General features: G+C 38.5%; 1 protein-coding gene and 1 non-coding gene across 8 annotated transcripts in view; both read left to right on the forward strand.

Annotated features, from left to right (window-relative positions):
* Positions 1-21,469, forward strand: part of CCDC148 (coiled-coil domain containing 148) — a 265,676-nt gene that overhangs the window by 120,965 nt on the left and 123,242 nt on the right. For all 7 annotated transcript variants that reach the window (XM_032638642.1, XM_032638644.1, XM_032638643.1 and 4 more), the window contains 2 exons: positions 13,259-13,397; positions 15,908-16,114. In XM_032638642.1, coding sequence (XP_032494533.1) covers positions 13,259-13,397; positions 15,908-16,114 — 346 coding nt within the window. The remainder of the gene's footprint in view (positions 1-13,258; positions 13,398-15,907; positions 16,115-21,469) is intronic.
* Positions 16,860-17,008, forward strand: LOC116757236. Its single transcript, XR_004350885.1, has one exon. It is a non-coding gene; the product is annotated as a U12 minor spliceosomal RNA (small nuclear RNA).

Raw genomic sequence — 21,469 nt, forward strand, 5'->3', positions numbered from 1 at the left:
GTTTATTCCTAGGTATTTCATTCTTTATGTTGCAGTTGTAAATGGGCGTGTTTCCTTAATTTCTTTTTCAGATTTTTCATTATTAGTGCATAGGAATGCAAGAGATTTCTGTGCATTAATTTTGTATCCTGCAACTTTACCACATTCATTAATTAGCTCTAGTAGTTTTCTGGTGGCACCTTTAGGATACTCTATGTATAGTATCATGTCATCTGCAAACAGTGACAGTTTTACTTCTTCTTTTCCAATGTGTATTCTTTTTATTTCTTTTTCTTTTCTGATTGCCGTGGCTAGGGCTTCCAAAACTATGTTGAATAATAGTGGCGAGAGTGGACATTCTTGTTTTGTTCCTGATCTTAGAGGAAATGCTTTCAGTTTTTCACAATTGAGAATGATGTTTGCTGTGGGTTTGTTATATATGGCCTTTGTTATGTTGATGTAGGTTCCCTCTATGCCCACTTTCTGGAGAGTTTTTGTCATAAATTGGTGTTGAATTTTGTCAAAAGCTTTTTCTGCATCTGTTGAGTTGATCACATGGTTTTTCTTCTTCAATTTGTTAATGTGGTGTAACACATTGACGATTTGCGTATATTGAACAATCTTTGCATCCCTGGGATAAATTCCACTTGATCATGGTGTATGATTCTTTTAGTGTGTTGTTGGATTCTGTTTGCTAGTATTTTGTTGAGGATTTTTGCATCTATATTCATCAGTGGTATTGGTCTGTAATTTTCTTTTTTTGTAGTAGCTTTGTCTGGTTTTAGTATCAGGGTGATGGTGGCCTCATAGAATGAGTTTGGGAGTGTTCCTTCCTCTGCAATGTTTTGGAAAAGTTTGATGAGGATGGGTGTTAGCTCTTCTCTAATTGTTTGATAGAATTCACCTGTGAACCTGTCTGGTCCTGGACTTTTGTTTGTTGGAAGATTTTTCATCACAGTTTCAATTTCATTACTTGTGATTGGTCTGTTCATATTTTCTATTTCTTCCTGGTTCAGTCTGGAATGTTACACCCTTCTAAGAATTTGTCCATTTCTTCCAAGTTGTCCATTTTATTGGCATAGTGTTGCTTATAGTAGTCTCTTAGAATGCTTTGTATTTCTGCAGTGTCTGTGTTTTTTTTTTTTTTTTTTTTTTTTTTTTTTTTTTTTTTTTGCGTTATGCGGGTCTCTCACTGTTGTGGCCTCTCCCATTGCGGAGCACAGGCTCCGGACGCGCAGGCCCAGCGGCCATGGCCCACGGGCCCAGCCGCTCCGCGGCATGTGGGATCCCCCCGGACCAGGGCACGAACCCGCGTCCCCTGCATCGGCAGGCGGACTCTCAACCACTGCGCCACCAGGGAAGCCCTGCAGTGTCTGTTTTAACTTCTCCTCTTTCATCCTAATTTTATTGATTTGAGTCCTCTCCCTCTTTTTCTTGATGAGTCTGGCTAATGGTTTATCAATTTTGTTTATCTTCTCAAAGAACCAGCTTTTAGTTTTATTGATCTTTGCTATTGTTTTCTTTGTTTCTGTTTCATTTATTTCTGCTCTGATCTTTATGATTTCTTTCCTTCTGTTAACTTTGCATTTTGTTTGTTCTTCTTTCTCTAGTTCCTTTTAGGTGTAAGGTTACACTATTTATTTGTGATTTTTCTTGTTTCTTGAGGTAGGCTTGTATTGCTATAAACTTCTCTCTTAGAACTGCTTTTGCTGCATCCCATAGGTTTTGGATCATCATGTTTTCATTGTCATTTGTCTGTAGGTATTTTTTGAAATCCTCTTTGATTTCTTCAGTGATCTCTTGATTATTTAGTAACGTATTGTTTAGCCTCCATGTGTTTGTGTTTTTTACGTTTTTTTCCCTTTAATTTGTTTCTAATCTCATAGTATTGTGGTCAGAAAAGATGCTTGATATGATTTCAGTTTTCTTAAGTTTACTGAGGCTTGATTTGTGACCCAAGATGTGATCTATCCTGGAGAATTTTTCGTGCACACTTGAGAAGAAAGTGTAATCTGCTGTTTTGGGATGGAATGTCCTATAATATCAATTAAATCTATCTGGTCTGTTGTGTTATTTAAAGCTTCTGTTTCCTTATTTATTTTTATTTTGGATGATCTGTCCATTGGTGTAAGTGAGGTGTTAAAGTCCCCCACTAGTATTGTGTTACTGTCTATTTCCTCTTTTATAGCTGTTAGCATTTGCCTTATGTATTGAGGTGCTCCTATGTTGGGTGCATATATATTTATAATTGTTATATCTTCTTTTTGGATTGATCCCTTGATCATTATGTAGTGTCCGTCCTTGTTTCTTGTAACATTCTTTATTTTAAAGTCTATTTTTTCTGTTATGAGTATTGCCACTCCAGCTTTCTTTTGATTTCCATTTGCATGGAATACCTTTTTCCATCCCCTCACTTTCAGTCTGTATGTGTCCCTAGGTCTGAAGTGGATCTCTTGTAGACAGCATATATATGGGTCTTGTTTTTGTATCCATTCAGTGAGCCTGTGTCTTTTGGTTGTAGCATTTAATCCATTCACATTTAAGGTAATTATCAATATATGTGTTCCTATGACCATTTTCTTAATTGTTTTCGGTTTGTTTTTGTAGGTCCTTTTCTTGGGTTTCCCACTTAGAGAAGTTCCTTTAGCATTTGTTGTAGAGCTGGTTTGGTGTTGCTGAATTTTCTTAGCTTTTGCTTGTCTGTAAAGTTTTTTTTTTTTTTTTGCAGTACATGGGCTTCTCACTGCTGTGGCCTCTCCTGCCGCGGAGCACAGGCTCTGGACGCGCAGGCGCAGTGGCCACAGCTCACGGGCCCAGCCACTCTGCGGCACGCGGGATCCCCCCAGACCAGGGCACCAACCTGCGCCCCCCGCATCGGCAGGCAGACTCTCAACCACTGCGGCACGAGGGATGTCCTGTAAAGCTTTTGATGTCTCCATCGAATCTGAATGAGATCCTTACTCGGTAGAGTAATCCTGGTTGTAGTTTCTTCCCTTTCATCACTTTAAATATATCATGCCATTCCCTTCTGGCTTGTAGAGTTTCTGCTGAGAAATCAACTGTTAACCTTATGGGAGTTCCCTTGTATGTTTTTTGTCATTTTTCCCTTGCTGCTTTCAGTAATTTTTCTTTGTCTTTAATTTTTGCCCATTTTATTACTATGTGTCTCAACATGTTTCTCCTTGGGTTTCCCCTGTATTGGACTCTCAGCGCTTCCTGGACTTGGGTGGCTATTTCCTTTCCCATGTTAGGGAAGTTTTTGACTATAATCTCTTCAAATATTTTCTCAGGTCCTTTCTCTGTCTCTTCTCCTTTTGGGACCCCTATAATGCAAATATTGTTCCATTTAATGTTGTCCCAGAGGTCTCTTAGGCTGTCTTCATTTCTTTTCATTCTTTTTTCTTTATTCTGTTCCGCAGCAGTGAATTCCACCATTCTGTCTTCCCGGTCACTTATCTGTTCTTCTGCCTCAGTTATTCTGCTATTGATTCCTTCTAGTCTGTTTTTCATTTCAGTTATCATATTGTTCATCTCTTTTTCTTTGTTCTTTAATTCTTCTAGGTCTTTGTTAAACATTTCTTGCATGTTCTAGATCTTTGTCTTCATTCTTTTTCCGAGGTCCTGAATCATCTTCACTATCATTATTCTGAATTCTTTTTCTGGAAGGTTGCCTATCTCCTCTTCATTTAGTTGTTTTTTGGGTTTTTATCTTGTTCCTTCATCTGGTACATAGCCCTCTGCCTTTTCATCTTGTGTATCTTTCTGTGAATGTGGTTTTTGTTCCACAGGCTGCAGGATTGTAGTTATTCTTGCTTCTGCTGTCTGCCCTCTCTAAAATCCACAATGATTTTTAACAATTTTGTCCCTCTGTGTATACATTGCTAACACCCCAAAGTTGTACTTTTTCAACTAAATTATTTCAATTTACCTAATTATTAGTAACTTTCAATATAACTGGTTAGTAGCTTATGGACTTCCCTTATTGTTTTTTCTCTTAATACAGAACTCTTTACATTTATTAGAGAAATTTTTTTAAAAGTTGAGGCAAGCAAAGAGAAGAAACTAAAAGCTTATCTAAGTTTCTAACACCAGAGATATCCTCTGGTAACATTTTGTACATTTCAGATATATGTATATTGTTCATAAAAATGAAAAAATACTCTACACTATCCATTGTTTTTCCAGTTTGTGAACTGGATCCAGTATTATTCATTTTTTCTATAAATGTTTACTAACCTTTTTCTATGTTTTAAGTCACTGTATTAAATATTCTTTACAGCGTATTTGTTATTACATGCATGGTATTATGATACATTGTTATAATTCATCCACACAAATTTAACCCATTTCCTGGTTTGGGGTAAATATGTACGTATTACATATTTTGATATTTGTTTTAAAACCTTGGAATAAAAAACCTTGTCACCATACTTTGAGTAATCCCACAGTTAATCCTTTTAGATGAATTCCTAGAAATGGAATTGCTGGCCAAAGGGCATGAAAAATTCTAAGGCTTTTGAGAGTATTGTCATATTGCCTTCCAGGAAAGTAGAAACAATTTATACTTTCACCAACAGGCTATCATTTGGTTCATCTTTTGGACTTGTTGGTCAAGGTATTGGCTATGGCTATCATGTGTGAATATCACCAGTGCCTTGTTCATATTCTCTTTCTCTCTCTTTTTCAGTATTTATATAGCGTAGCTCTGACCCTGTACTTATGTCAGTTTTGCCAACAGAATTGGCAAAAAGATAAAAGATGAAATAGATAAAAACTAGCATTAGAAGCCAGCATTCAGGAAACAGTGAGTGGCCTTACATGATTTTCTTTCTTTTATTTTTTTTAAATTGAAGTATAGTTGATGTACAATACTGTGTTAGTTTTAGGTATATAGCAAAGTGATTCATTTATCCATATATATGCATATATCTATATTCTTTTCTTGACTCTTTTCCATTTTAAGTTATCACAAGATATCAAATATAGTTCCCTGTGCTGTATAGTAAATCCTTGTTGATTGTCTATTTTATATTTAGTAGTGTGTATCTGTTAATCCCATAGTCCTAATTTATCCCTCTCCCCACCTTCCCCTTTGGAAACCATAAGTTTGTTTTCTATGTCTCTCACATGACTTTCTTTAAAAAATATTTGAATAAACATATGCTTACATATGTGACTCTTGCTTGGTGAATAAAAGATAGAAGAAGGAGGGGGAAAGGAGCATAATAAACCACTGACATTTGCTTACTTAATGAAGTTACAGGAAGTTAAAACACTTTAATTAGCAGGTGGCATTTTTCTCTGAGATTGTATTCTCAGAACTTTTGGAAAGATTCAGGGCCTGGTCATGTCCAGTCTGAGGTTCTACATTTCTGATCTGGGCTGATTGTATGTCAAGGGTGGTTAATAAGGGGAGAAGTGCTCAGAAACAGGAGCATAATTATTTGAACACTAATGTGTTCACTTAGTCACATTGTTTACATGACCCCCTCAAGCAACGTCCTTGATCACTGCAACTCCCGTTTTCTCTTGGCATATTCCAACATGGATTGTCCAACCTTACCTGGGAATTTGTATTTCTTCTGGGGAGGTAATAATTGCAGACTGTGATTTTATTTTTTTGTCATGTGTATTTCATAGCTTTCTCTTAAAATAAATACATCATTGAAAATACTTAATTACTTTATGATCATGAACTGAAAGCCACACTTGGTGATTGTTCAACCTACTCTGGGTTTGTTGTGGGAATGAAGTATATTTTAAATTCTCTTGACTATGGTGGAATACATTTTATCAAGCAAAAAAAATGGGTCCAATTTCTGCAGGATATCCCAAAAATTAGTCTTAGATTTTTGCTTTTGCTTAATTAATAACTCAGTCTGTGTATTTACTGATATGTCATGTTTGTTTAAATGTCTGTGAAAAGTATATCTAAGAATAGTGGCCATAAATTTCTAGTTCAGCAGGCTTTATTGTTAGGATCACTGTAGCCCACAACTGCCTTCTTGATATAATTGCCTCAAATAGAAACTATACAGTGTAATGTTGCATAAATATACATTTTTAATACTTCAGGAGACTGAAAAATCAGGGTTTTACAGGATGGGGTGAGAGTTATTTATGAGAGGTTTTTGGTTTTTTGGTGGATATGAAATCAAATTAATCTTGAGTAAATCAGATTGGAGAAAATGGAAACATAGCAGCTTGACAGATTTGTGTCCAGCACAATTGATATGTTATTTTTAAACCTGGATGATATAGATAGAATTTGTTATTTAAATAATAAAATCTGTGTAACTATAAGCAAAGACAAGATTAAAATTTCTATAGACAGGATTGTCAAATTTTTACATGAGAGAAATTATAATACCTTACTTTATATATCAAATCAATAATTAATAACAAGTTTTTCCTACTCCTTATACCTTGAAGTCCAACTGTGGGTAAATATAATCCTTTGAGGAAACTGTATCATTAAAACTGAGACTATGGAGAACTAGTAATGTAGGAAATTATAATCACCACACTCACAGCCGTGTGTTTATTTCCAACACTAGTGCCTATAAAAGAACATAAAGTTGAACATTGTTAATGTCTAAGAAAAAACAAACTAAGAAAAAGAACCATCATTCTTATATTCCAGTCTTACAGTTTCTTAATGATTACTGGTAGTTGGTTTGAGGTGATATTATAAGTGTTTTTATGTGGCAATTAAAATTTCAGAAGCCCTCATAATTGTTAATTAAATTTTTCCTCATCCCATCCCAAAGAAGTAAGCCAGTTCTATTATTCTTGCTTTTGAACCTGGAAAATTGAGTAATAATATCCATATAAAGTAACTTTATTCACTTCAACTTTGTTGCACCTAAAAATATTCTTGCTCCCCAAAAGTGAAGAGTAAAATGGTACATGGAAGCAGATTTTGGCTCAATAGGATTTTTTTTTTAATTAGAGCAAATGGGTTTGTGGATGATCTTTTCTTTACCGATTCTGTTTGTTTGAGTTTGAGCTGTTTTTGTTTGGTTTTCTTTTTTTTTTTTTTTGTCTTAAAATGGCCTTTGGTGTTAAACACTTCTCTGTTCCCAGTCAGCTCAGGAGCGTCACTGTAGGTGTTGGTCACCGGCCACATTGGATCTGCATCTCTTGAATCTCTACATCCTTCATAAAGCAATATTAGGATGCTACAATATTAGGAAGTACATTCCTTCCAAAGCAATATTAGGATGCTACTTTTTTAAAAAAATGACTTTTAAAAAAGTCATTTTTCTTCCATTCAGCTGTCAAATAGGATATCTTTAGCTGAAAGTAAGAGAATACCCAACCCAAGTCAAAGTAACATAAATAATAAAGCGACTTCTTATTTCATTCGAAGCATAGAGGTAGAGACGTCCAAGCACAGTGAGGCCTAGTTTTCTGCATTCTCTTGCCCTGCCTTCCTGCAGGGTAGATAGATGACTTTCTGCCAGACAATTAGAGCAGTTCCACACTGCCACGCTCAGAAGCAGAAGGGGACCTTTTCGTCCTTGTGACTTGTTTTAAGAGCTAGGAAACCTTTGCCCCCAGAAGACTTCTCCTCCCATTTCGGTGGCCTTTTGGGCCTTTTGTCCATGATTATATCAAACACTGGGAAGAGGAATGGAAAGCTTGAGAACAGATGTTTGTGAATGGCTTAAGATCAGTCAAGATTCACTCCCGGGGCTGGAATGGGGCTCACGTACCCTGAAGTGGGGGGCCTGTGCAGGAAGGTGGTAAATCTTGAATAAAATTAGGATTATGGTGAGCAGGAGCAAGAGTAGATGTGATGTCTGCTACAATTACCTTTTCCTTACAGTTCTGGTGATGAATATAATTATTTAAAACCTAGCATATGGGATGGCTGAGCCATTACATTTTACTTTTAACAAGCTGTTTTATCTTGATCATATTATTTCTAAACTTCCACTAGGAATTATACTGCCTCTTAAAACTAGTGGTGGATGGAGATAGGCACAAAAGATGGTTTAGGTGTATTGTCACCATCCCAGCTACTCCACCTCCAAAAAATACACATTCTAAGTAAAAAATTCAGCTTTCCATGCAAACTACTTTTAAACAGTATCTAAGTAAAAACAGATACAAAAGCAGATACAGAGTGCTTGTTATGAAAATAGCAATTGCAGCTTCCAAATAAATCACTTAGCCTCCTCTTCTGACCAGATTCTCATTCCTAAACTCTCCTCTAAGAAATTCTGGAGGGTCCTATTTTCACTTTCCTGTCACCCCTCAGAAGAAGGTGGCTTTGGATGCTGGTACAAGTTCTGGCTTTATCTTCTGGACCACTTTTGTTGTTGTTGATTCTTCAATTCAGTGGATTTTGACCATACTCCTAAGAGCCCACTTTATTCTGGCTGTCAACTCCCACCTGAGTAGGTAAACTGGGCAGAGCCTGGGGAGCCAGGAGAGTGAGGACTGCTAAATGGGAATGATCTCCTGGAAGACAACGTACATACCCAAACAACATCTAAGGAGCCGATTCTGTTGGTCAGAAATGAGTCTGCGGCCAGGGGGCCCTCTGTAAATCAGGCTGAAAATCAAAGATTTGTGTTTGGACAATAGGCCTGGGGTGGGGTGGTGAATAGCTGGGGAGACAGTTTCAGGAACCAGGCTGATTAGATTCAGTGTTTGGATGGGTATGATTTGGAAAGACAACTTTGAAAAGTGGTGTCAAGTTGTATTTTCTAGAGGGTCAGACCCAATGCTGCCAAACAAGCAGATTGTGTCAGAACCATCTATTATCCACATTATTTCACCAGTGGCTCACTCCCCTGATAGCATTACACTTGAAGAGACAAGAGCTTTTCTTCAATCCAGATTCACTATGGCCATTTGCCAGTCAAGGTAGTCATCAGATGCTGGTAACTGCATCGGCTAGCATCAGGAGGCCCTAATTACCATTTTGCTGGAAAGCCCCCTTCACTCTGAGAAAATATAAGACAAGTTCAGCCAGTTTGAATACACAGTGTTTAGTCTCATAGACTTGTCCCTGCTGTTAAGGTACCTGTTGCCCTACGTGGGCTGTTTGCCATGGCTGGCTGCCCCCACCCCACTAAATGTCTTTTGATGTCACGGAACCAGAACCCTGGGAAAGTGGTTTAACACGATTATGAAGAAAACTGGTAGTTAAGTTGATTGTGAGTCAGGTTAGGATTTTTGTAACGATTCAAACAGGTAGAATTATGGAGACAGTTGGCCTTGGTCTCGTTGAATTCTCACAGCCCTGTTGTCCTCCTTTTCTGAGTTACCTGTTTTGTCTCATATCCTGGGAAATCACGATGAAATGATATTGGTGGACCTCAATTGGCAGTGGGGGATGGAGGGTAAGGACTGAGCAATAAATACCTCATCCTCCTGGAGGCTGAAATTTCCTGAAACATTTTAAATTAGAAAATTTGGATGGACAGAAAAATGGAAATTGCAGACCTACCAAAGATCTTTTGTCTGAAGATATTTTTTTAAAGTACAAAATTTTAGGATAATTTGCTATTTTATATAGATATTTTTTTCTACAAGGAAAAGATGAAGGTTAGAAAAGATAAATGTCCAGATTTGAATTTAGAAATTCAGATACGTTAAATTTGATTTTATCTTAGATGCCAAGTAGGAAATGGCTACTTTGTTATTGTGAAGAGGCTATCATGTTTGAATATTCATCTTAGATTTTTACTACCCAGAAGACTCAGTATATATATATATATATATATATAGTGGTAGAAGTTTTCTCCCTCACAGCCAGCATCCTAATGGAGATGCATGACTCTGCCAATAGTGTTGCTGATGTGAATATTTGCTTCAAAATTTAAGCCAGCAGCTCTGGAAATTGCTATAAGTACTCTAAAATAATAATATTGTGAGTATTTATATTATCATTTCCTTTTTTAAAGTTTTTTTTAATATAATTTTATTTATTTTTGGCTGCATTGGGTCTTCATTACTACGTGCAGGCTTCTCTCTAGTTACGGCGAGCAGCGGCTACTCTTTGTTGTGGTACGCGGGCTTCTCATTGCAGTGGCTTCTCTTGTTGAGGAGCACTGCCTTCTAGGCGCACGGGCCTCAGTAGTTGTGGCACGTGGGCTCAGTAGTTGTGGCTTGTGGGCTCTAGAGCGCAGGCTCAGTAGTTGTGGCGCATGGGCTTAGTTGCTCCGTGGCATATGGGATCTTCCCAGACCAGGGCTTGAATCCGTGTCCCCTGCATTGGCAGGCAGATTCTCAACCACTGCACCACCATGGAAGCCCTATCATTTCTTATAAGCATGTTTTTCGTTTTTATCCTACATCTAATAGAAAAATGATTTACAATTTGTGTAATTGTGGTAATTGGAAAAAGCTGTTGAGATGTGAGGTTTCCAAAATCAATAGGAGCAAAACGGATGTGATCATTGTTCATATCATACTTGGTTTGAAATATGTAGTTTTAATGTTATATTATCTTCATATGTTTAAGTGGTTTTAATGTTGTCACTAAAATGGTACCTAATTAATAAATTCATGCAATGTATAAAAATGTACTGAGTACCACAAATTCTTCTGCTGCTATGTTTATTTATAGCAATGCACACTGCTTAATGTGTGCTTTTATTTAAAAACCATTTTTGTAAATGTTTGCTATTTGCACTTTGAGGATAGCCACAATCTTACACCACAATTCAGTATGAGAGATCATCAAAACAATTAGCTTAGAAGTACCTCTCCATTTGCCAAAGAATTTAAATAATTTTTGACAATTATGGGTAAGGTTGCTCATAGATTATCTTAGGTCAATTCTGTAAAAGCAAATCTGAGACAGGGATTGTAAGAACATGTGATTTGTTGGGCAGTGCTCTCAGGAGAAGGATGGTAAGGGAAGCAGGATGGAGGAGGGGAAGATGTCTGTGGCAGAAGATCTCAATGGAAACAGGTTACAGTTTGCTCCCACAGTGAAACTCTGGAGCACGAATGGCATCACAGAGTTGGTCTCATCTTGAGGCAAGTGGCCTGGCCTTCTGTACCCCCATGTCAGCCAGTCGTTGGTTGAGGTTGGCTCCCAAAGGTGGTGGGAGAATAGCCTCCTGGGTGAGGCAGTTCCCATCTGGCCCAGGACAGTTCTTCAGAGGAGGAAGGTACATCTGTGAATTACCAGCATTTTGAAGATAGAAATTCTAGCTCATCAGGGTGATCTAGCCTGGCACCAACAGCATCCTTTATATAGATAAATGACAATTTAAAAGAACAGAGAGCTTATTGGACCTAGATTCTGTCGCTTCCTCCTCCCCAGCACATACACCCCTACACGTCTATCCTTGTAATCAAATAAAGATGGAAATTCAAACTGTATTCAGGTCCCTTTGATTACAGAAACAGTTTAAAAGCATTAATGAGGACATCGACTCTGGGTCTATTCCTTTTTCTGATTGCTTGCCATGTAGAAATGTGGCTAACTCTGCTATTAAAATGCATTTATGTTATCATGAATGAAATGAGTTCCTTGAGAGAGGACCTGAGATACTGTCCCTGAAGACTTGAGGGTGTTTTAAATGCCAAAACCACTCAGGCAATCCTTTCTCCAGGCTTAATACTCCTATTTGAGATGCTTTATTTGCAGAAACCTTTGGCTTAACTGATTCAGAGAGACCCCACTCAATGTGTTCAGTGAATGAAATCTCAAATTCTTTCTCTGCAATATATTATCATGTCATACAGAAGAAATGTAGAGTTTGCTTCTTCCTAATGGAACACTTCCAGCCCACTTTTTCTTCCTATTATAGAGCTGTTAGAGAAGGTTATCTTCTTTGAAAAATAATTTTGTTTCTTTCTTGCTACTTATCAGTATCATGAAATACTTTACAGAAACTGGGTAAGTTGGATGAGGATGGTAGAATTCCCATTAGTGTCACTGATTTAAAGAGGTTTTTATTGTTTTAAATTGTCAAATATTTTTCAAGGGCATAGAGGACATACTGTAAAAATTCTTTAAATTGCACAACTAACTTTAAAGTAGAAGGCCAATGATAGAAATAAACAATAGCAAGTCTCCATCTTGGATCAAAGAAATATTTGTTGCTAATAATATTCCCTCTGATTGCATCTGTATTTGATTATTCCAACTTATTAAACAGGAATGATGATATGCAAATAAACTCAGAATAATAAAGAAACATTAATTCAGTCTAGAGTTCAAGCTGATATTGTAACCTTTTTACTTTGCATAGGGCTTTGCTAATACACAAACCAGGCCAGTACCTCGGAAAGTTCTGAACTAAAAAAGGTGTTTTGGAGCATGATGGATATGTTATTGGGAAGGTGACTTGAAGGGATCCTGTTACAAATGATTTCTTTAGTGATCTGAAATTTAATGCCACTGGTTATCTTTTTACTACCAATATCTAGTCTTACCTCCACAAAGCAAGAAGCTGAGCGGGTAAAATAAAAGATAATTTTAGACTTACTTTTTTTTTTTTGGCTGCGTTGTGTCTTTGTTGCTGCGAGTGGGCTTTTCTCTAGTTGTGGTGAGGCGGGGGCTACTCTTCCTTGTGGTGCACAGGCTTCTCATTGTGGTGGCTTCTCTTGTCGCGGAGCACAGGCTGCAGGTGCACGGCTTCAGTAGTTGTGGTGTGCGGGCTCAGTAGTTGCGGCTCATGGGCTCTAGAGCGCAGGCTCAGTAGTGGTGGTGCATGGGCTTAGTTGCTCCACAGCATGTGGGATCTTCCTGGACCAGGGCTTGAACCTGTGTCCCCTGCATTGGCAGGCAGATTCTTAACCATTGTGCCACAAGGGAAGTCCCTAGACTTACTTTTAAAGTCAACCTTAATATGTGCCTTCCTTAGGCCTTGGTTTCCTTTGTGTATTGTTTATTTGACTCTCTACATTTGTGTTTTCCTCCAGTCTAGAAACAGGAAGTTTGTTGAATTAGCAAAATTCCTTTTGAATCTGTAGAGTTAATAATTTATTATTTCATTCATTGGTCATAATTTTTAAAATATTGTTATAGGCAAGATAGAATAAATATTTTAAAAATATTATGTCTCATTGTTAAACTTCTTCAAATTATGCCTGAAACTCATGGCAAGACCAAATAAAGGATTGAAAGAACCCATTGTGTTATAATTTAGAACTTTTTCTATAGGAGACATTTAATTTGGCTAATGTATTTTTTAAAAAGTCTTTATTTAATATAATCATTATCATTCACTAACAGCTTAAACAGTTTGAGGTCCCTCAAACTCCATGATTGCTTAAAGTGTTGTGACATTTTTATTTCTTCCAGAAACTTCCAATTAAGTGATGAAGACCACTGGTTTTACCAGGCTCTTGTGGATCAGTATCCTGGGGATCTCAGTGGCAGAAGGACTCTGTATCTGGACGTGTTACAGAGACATTTTCCTCACAAATCGAGGCATGATTTGGTGAGTGCTGGACCCTATATGCTGGCAAGTTAAATTGTTTTAATGATTGATAATTATTGAGCAAAATATATATATATACTTTAAATGGTGCTCTAAAATGATTTTTTTCCTGCACTCTAGAAAATAATAGGGTTATAGTTTGAAAGTCTACCATTTTTCAGGTCAGTGTGGTACATAAAAAGGTGGGAGATCCCTCTAGCCACATTCACTCTTCTGTGGCTTACTTGCCACAGAGAGCTTCACCATGGTCCCCTGGGTTGCTCTGCTAGTGTTGACCTCCAGGTGTCTGTACATTCACCTGCCCATTTCAGAGGTTCTGCCATCTTTGAGTCTTGCCTGAAAATGGGGTGACTGCTCCTGCATTCACACAGCCTACCACACCTCAGTCCTTCTAGTCGTGGGGAAGCCAACACTTGCCTTGGGAGCTGGTGCCTACCTACACCATCCCCACCACAACTCCACTTGATCCCCCTAGACGGGTCTAAACACAAATGCCCCAAATTCATAACTCAGAGTCCTGGCTGAAATTTCCCTGGGAAGTTATGGTTACATTCTTTAGTGGACAAGGTCACATAGACAAGGAAACAGAAGTTACCATGTCACCAGTGAATTTCATAGTAACTCACTTTAAAACATGTATGTAAACAAACATGCATAGACTCTTACCTTTTTTTTAAAAATAAATTTATTTATTTATTTTTGGCTACGCTGGGTCTTCGTTGCTGCGCACAGGCTTTTCTCCAGCTGCGTTGAGCTGGGGCTACTCTTCGTTGTGGCGCATGGGTTTCTCATTGCAGTGGCCTCTCGTTGCAAAGCACAGGCTCTAGGCACGCAGGCTTCAGTGGTTGTGGCACGTGGGCTCACTAGTTGTGGCTCATGGGCTTCAGAGTGCAGGCTCAGCAGTTGTGGCACATGGGCTCAGCTGCTCCACGGCATGTAGAATCTTCCCGGACCAGGGCTCGAACCCATGTTACCTGCAGGGAAGTCCAACTCTTACCTTTTAAATAGGCCATGCTATAAAATATTATCACATACTCTGCATTTTGTAATTGTTTTAAATCAAGCAAGTAACAATACTAACGTGTATAGAATTTATCCTATGTCAGTCATGTGTAAACTCCTGTAATGCACATAACAGTGGATGAGAGAAGTACTATAGTTATCCTTACTTTTCAGGTGAAGAAACTGAGGCAAAGGCCACACAACTAGTATGACCAACCTCTCTTATCCTTTCCCACCCACCAACCCCCACCCAATTATTTGTTTTAATTCTGACCTTTATTTTATAGCAAATCCTTGTTGTGTAAAAAACATGTTATATAATAATTCATTCTGGATTTTACAAAACTCTTAATTTACTAAATTAGATCTTTCTTTTTATTCCCTATAGATTCTGTTTGCTTCTGTGACCAGTTGTCATTTTTAACTGTGTAGATTTTTATATATTTGCCTACTATTAATATGATAAAGATTTTTGCATTTACTTCTTACATTGGGATAATTAGTATGCATTTCTGCATGGTGTATACTTCCTTAATGTTTGCCAAGTTTTAAGCATATTCTTGGCTTCGGGAAATAAAGCTAAGAAGTTTACCAAACAGAATTTAGAAGCTGATATTTGGTTTCAGTGAAGCCATAGCCCATTTCATTATGTACTTAATTAACCATACCTAAGTTATTTTTTTTAGGTAGGACCAACCTTATGCTGCTTGCTAGCTTCTTTTCTCACATCACTTAGGGGTTAAGTAATGTATCAAATTCAGAGATGTGGTCTATACTGGCAAAATAAAGAATTATTTAGAGCACTGACTCTCAGTTGCAGGAGGCACACCTTTATATAAGTATTTCAGAATCACCTACAGAGATTTTTCGAACTACTATCTCCCATCCTGTTCTTTCCCTCAAGACTCAAATCTCCCAGGGTTGGGATTCACTGGCAGCAGGAACTATTGGTACCTATGTAAGAATATCATGTCCCTCAGGAGTGTGGGATGGGAAAGGCTACTGTCATTGCTATAAATACTTCAAGTTTAGATGTCTGAACATCTGATTGTTTCAGTAATCAAGGGCAAACTGAGTTTTCAGGATTATTGTGGCAATTTTTAATGTTTATTAGCATATATCTAACTGAAGCACCTGGAGTCACTGTTAATACAGCAAAGCTGATTTAAAGATGGAGTATTTTTGAAATTATATGTAGGGGAAATCATATTTTCTGCTCATAGATTCATTGCTGTATAGGGGTAGAAGTTGTTTTAGGGCTGTCTGGTCTGACTCCATCCTGTATAAAACTTAAAAACATTTAATGACTGGTCCTCAGTCACCAGTTAGCCATGGGCTCAGAACTCTGGGACTGGTACTTGGTCCTGGTTGTTGTATTTACTATTAAGATGTTTGTCCCTTATTTTTCAAAACCATTGGTTATAATTCATTTTATTCACTTTTGTAACAATGACATAAAGCGTAGGCTCAGTTTCATAATAAGCATTTACCACCTGTTATCTTTTCAGGTCGAACATGAAAAATATTGTGACCAATATCGCTTTGCTAAGGAGCAGCGAAAGATCCTGATATCAAGTTGGAGTAAGAATAGGAGAGACTTTATACAGAAGGCTGTGCTGACAGTGGCCGAGGCCTGTGCAGCTCATGAAATGGAAAACATGTTGGTTAAGGATAGGAAAAAGCAACAGGAAGTGTGTGCTGATCTGAAAGCCAAGGTGAGACGCTTTGCAGAAGGTGCTTTAGTATTTGCCTGGGTATTCACTTAAGAATTCATTTTTCCCTTTTGTTCAATTCCAACCTAAAGTCCCATTTCTCTAAAAAGCCTATTTTGAATACAATTGTTAGTTCAAACCATATGAAATTGAAATTCTTTTAGATCAAAAATTGTGAACAATCAACAATTTCATACAGTTCAACCTGAAGTTACTATAACAGGAGGTGAGTATTGAAGTTTTGATTGAGGATGTCCAATACCAACCACAAATGCTGTACATCAGAGTGAGATGCTGGATGAAAATGCAGAATGTAATTATAAAGTAAATGTCTGACACTGCTTCAGACTCATGGACCTCTCATTCACATTAAAGATGTTTTTTAAAAAAAGGGTCAAATTATGAAGAGGAGGGAGGATTTGTGAAGAGAAACATTGAGGAGAGCTTGATGGGCTGTGTGTGAGCACTCAGCAGAGTGAGAGGGGGAGCAGACAGGGTTTTCCTCCTGCTCAGATCCAGCAAGGGACCTCCAGGATGACTTGGAGAGTTGAGTGTGTAACCCCTGTAGTTGGAGGCTTGAGCACTGGTGTCTGACGCTCGCAGGGAAATATAGAGGAAGTACGTTAGTGGCAGAACTGAAAACAAGAGTGGCTGCTGTGCCTGGTCACGGGTGCATGAGTTCTGGAGGCCCCATGTGAATATGGCCTCTCTAGGAGCGTTGGAAGGGCCACCAAACATGAATTGTATCATGCCTTAAACTTATGAGTAAGGAAAATAATGATTTGGGGTGGTGCCAAATCCTTACTGCTAATGTGAGGTGAATTTTTGAGTGGGTAAAAGTTGCCCCTAAGGTGACCTGCTTATTTTGCAGGATGCCTGGGAGTTGTGATTTGGCAATCCCCCTCATACTTAAAGAGTAGAATGGTCTGAACCATACAAACTGGAGAAGCTGAGACAGGACCCGGGAGCTAACTAATTCCCCGAGCAGGGGACTGGTCGGACCTCACAAAATTGCCAACAATATTATTACCCATGAAACTGTTGAACCTGGAGTTGGTGACCTTAGCCATCTCTCTGAAACTTAGTAGTTCTGTAACTGCAGTATAATGCCAACTGCTTGTTTGTGGTTGAGAAATAAAGATACATGTGGCATACGCACACACACAGTTGTATTGAGTTACAGCATACATACAGTGCCCAAATATTAATTTACTGATAAATGACATGGTAGGATGATGATGGTACAACAAGAAATTATATTCTCTTGATAGAAAAAATAAGCTGGTAGATGTTATATTATAGCAGTTAATAGCATATAGAAACAAATATCTCTATTTTAAAACATTAGAGGAAAAATGTCTGCTCTGCATTTTTTTCTTTTTTTAATATTTATTTATTTGGTTGTGCCAGGTCTTAGTTGCAGCAGGCAGGCTCCTTAGTTGCGGCATGCATGTGGGATCTAGTTCCCTGACCAGGGATTGAATCCGGGCCCCCTGCATTGGGAGCGCAGAGTCTTAACCACTGCACCACCAGGGAACTCCCTGCATTTTTTTAAACAAAAATATATTTCTTTTGACATTGCATAAGCTTAGGACCTAAAAGCAATAGAAGCTGCATCAAGCCCTATCTACCATGGGCTACAGAGCTAATGTGTGTTTCTTCTCCATCTGTGACTGATTAGGAACACTCAGTGACTAAAAAAAAAAGGTGGAGGGTAGTCAGGGGCCACGACAAGTCCTTATATACTCCTAGTCTGTTTATACTCATTTTGCACACATTATCATTAGTCCTTAAACTATGCTGTAGGTGATATTTTCTTTTTATTGTATTACCTTGAAGTAAACATACATGCAGTAGAGCACACAGAACCTAAGTGTGCTATTGAATAAAGTTTTATAAATATGTGCTGCCCATAGAAATACCATCAGGGTCAAGGTATAGAACCACTCAGAAGACTCTCTCATGCCTTTTCTCAGTATATACTGGCCCCATTCATGACCACTATTCTGAATTCATCACCATAGGTTAGTTTTGCTTATTGGTGAATTTCATATGAATCGAATCATACAGTATATACTCTTTTATACTTCTTTCACTCATCATATCTGTGAGTTTCGTCCTTGTTGCATGTTGCAATTATTTGTCCTTTTTTATAGCTGGGTAGTACTTCCTACATAATACACATGTACCACAATTTATTAGTATGTTCTCCTATTGATGGGAATTTGAGTTGCTTTCAGGTTTTTGCTGTTATGATAATGGTGCTATGAACATTCTTGAACATGTCTTATGGTGGTCATAGGCCCTCATATCTCTTGGATAAGTACCTAGGAGTGGAATCGCTGCATCATAAGGCTCATGGGTGTTTCACTTTAGTAAAGACTGCCAAATAGTTTTCCAAAGTGGTTGTATAAATTTGCAGCCACTTTCAGTTGCTCCACATCCTCACCAACATTGATGTTGCCAATCTTTCATTTCAGCTAAGCTGATGGATGTGTAGTGGCACCTCATTATGATTTTCATTTGCATTTAGAATAAAGATATTGAGCAGCTTTTCTTATGCATATTGGCCATTTGAATATTCTCTTTTGTGAAATGGCCACTTAGGTCCTTTGCCCATTTTTCTATTCCATCGCCTGCCTTTTTTTCTTACTCATTTGTATGTTCTTTATATATTCTGTATGCAGGTTCTGTTTTTTTCTCCCAATCTCTAACTTGTCTCTTCACACTCTTAACATTGTTTTTTCATAAACAAACCTTCTTAATTTTAACGAAATTCTGTTTTTTTTAATTTTAAATGTCTTTGAGGTATAAGTTATATACTGTACAAATCACCCTTTTTAGTGTACAGTTCTGAGTTTTGACAAATGCCTGACACGTAACCTCCCCTGCAGTCAGGGTGTAGAACTGTTCCATCACTGTCAGCCATCCTTCATGCCTTTTTGTAGTCAACACCTCACCCACCTTCAGCCTTTGGCAACTACTGATCTCTGTCCCTATAGTTTGCCTATTCTAAAATGTCATATAAATGTAACCATTATAGTATGCGCTTTTTTGAGTCTGGCTTTTTTCGCTTAGCATAATGCCTTTGAAATCCAGCCACGTTATTGTGTATGTCAATAGTTTTGTCGTTTTTATTGCTGTGTAGTATTCCATGATATGGGTTTATCACAGTTTATCCATTCACCAGTTGTCTTCAGTTTTTGGCAATTAGTGGTACTTTGCTTATGGTGGGAGTAGGCTTCAGGCTTTCCCTGTGAACCTGAGCCCAAGAGAGAGACTTGCTCCTCTTGCACCTTCTGCTGCAGTAGGTTCTTACTAGCCCCTTGCTAGCCTGGCTGGGGAAGAGGCATTCTGCTTTCTTGGTTCAGCCTCAGTCTTGGGCAGGACCTATGTCCCTGGGTCTTGGGGCCAGGACCTACTCAGTAGCTGTGCCCTCCTCCCCAGGGCAGATGAACTCCAGACTCGCCTCTGCTTCTTCCCCAGGAGAGGAAGATTTCTTTGTTCCCTTTCCCCAGCTGTAAAGAGTCTATACTTGCGCCCTGGTGGGTTTGCTGCTCTGCATCCCTCCCCACCCACAGCGCCTTTTGTTCAGTAGGGTTTTGTTCCTCTCTCGCTGATTTGCACACCCATAGGGGACTTCCTCTGCTTGCTTACCCTGACCTCCATCTTTCTTAGGAGCATTCTGTGAGGTTTGTAGAGAAAAGCCTGTGAAGGGGTGTAAATGCCCCTTACGTCTGTAGCTTCCATGGGTTTTATACAGAAGCTAATACTCTGCCACAGCAGCAATTGTTAAAGTGTAACTATGGGATCATCGCAGAGTTTTACCTGCAATCTTCTTATCCCTTCTAGGATGGCCTTGTCCTTCCCAGGGGCTCTGCCTCAGGTAAGCCAGTCTGTCTTACCAGAAAGGTAAGACATCTACCTTTCTTTAAATCTCAAGCTAGTTTATTGCCCCATGACCTCTTCTCCGATGGGTTCAAGAAAAGTTTTGATGTTGTAGGCTATTCAGCTTTTTCTTGTGGTTAAAGTTGGAGCAACATTTTCCTGCTTTCTGGAAGGTCCTAATGAAATACTATTTATCATCTTTTATGTGCTCTATTTAAGAAATCATTGGCTAGTGGCATGGGGTCATTTTCAAAGGTCTGAGATTTTTCTGCCCAGCAAAGCTCTTGCCAGAGGTTTGGGCTCCACCCAAAACAGTGAGGTGGAACAGCAATAAATGGTAACCTGAAGGTGGAAGAGAATTAGTTAAAGGAAAATGTGTATGGGGAATTTTCCAGAACAGTCCAGAGAAGAAAACTGATAGAAGGGCAAGAGTCAGCATTAAGCACCTGCCGGGTTTACTGGGGACAGCGTCAGTCACCAGTCCAATGAGAACTCTGCTTCTCCCCTTACCTCTCCTCCCCTTTTCCCTCCCACTCCTGGACTCTGATGGCCTAAGCATGTAGGGAATGAAAGGAAATGTTATCTTCTGAATAAAGAGGGAAGAGTTGCTTAATCTCTTAGAACTAGACAATTTAATTTTGAATCAAGACTGTATTTTGTGACTTAAAGTGACTGTGGGACCCTCTGTAACCCAAGAGTGAGCCATGGGTTCTGCTTAGTTTTCATCTAGTGACAGGAGAAACATCTGAATGGGGGACAAAAATAAGGCAGTGTTTTGATTATTTCCCATACATCATGCTGCCCAACGTATCAGGCGTATTCTGTGGAGAGCCCCCAACATCTCAGGCATTCGAATAGATGCTTTATAGGCATTTTCTGATATTACCCTCAATGACAAATCCAAGTTAAAATGTGCAAGGGGTGCTGTAGAGCACTCACCCATGAAATCAGGAGCTGGGGTCAGTGGAGACAACATAATATGGAGTCTCCACAGAGACACATGGTTACAATAGGGTGAACAACTATCTCTGAACTTTTGGAGTTGCAGCCTCCAAAGAGTAAATGTGGGCAGAGAGTGGAGAAATTGGAACATAAAGTAAATTGTGGTAAAATGGATTCTATTTTCCATAGAGACAGTGTTATCCTTGGAGTTTGTGTTCCTGATCAAGGACTGAGACTCAGTAAATTATAGCTCGGACCAAAAATATATCATAAAAGAAAAGGGGTAACTCTATCGATTCGGTAGTAATTAAAAATATTAAATTATGCTCATTTTTTTTTAACCTGTAAAGAAACTTGGAGATTTATCCCTAGTCTTCATTTTACAAGTCTGAAGGGTGAAGTCCTGAAAGATAAAGTGACCCGCCTTAAGGTTCACGCCAGCTCAGTTGATTTGAAATTCCGTATTATTACTGCCCTACACAGCTTTGCATACAAGAATCTTACAAAATAATAGAAGACATTTATTAT

Source organism: Phocoena sinus, chromosome 7 (genome assembly GCF_008692025.1).
Source record: "Phocoena sinus isolate mPhoSin1 chromosome 7, mPhoSin1.pri, whole genome shotgun sequence".
NCBI classification, from domain to species: domain Eukaryota; kingdom Metazoa; phylum Chordata; class Mammalia; order Artiodactyla; family Phocoenidae; genus Phocoena; species Phocoena sinus.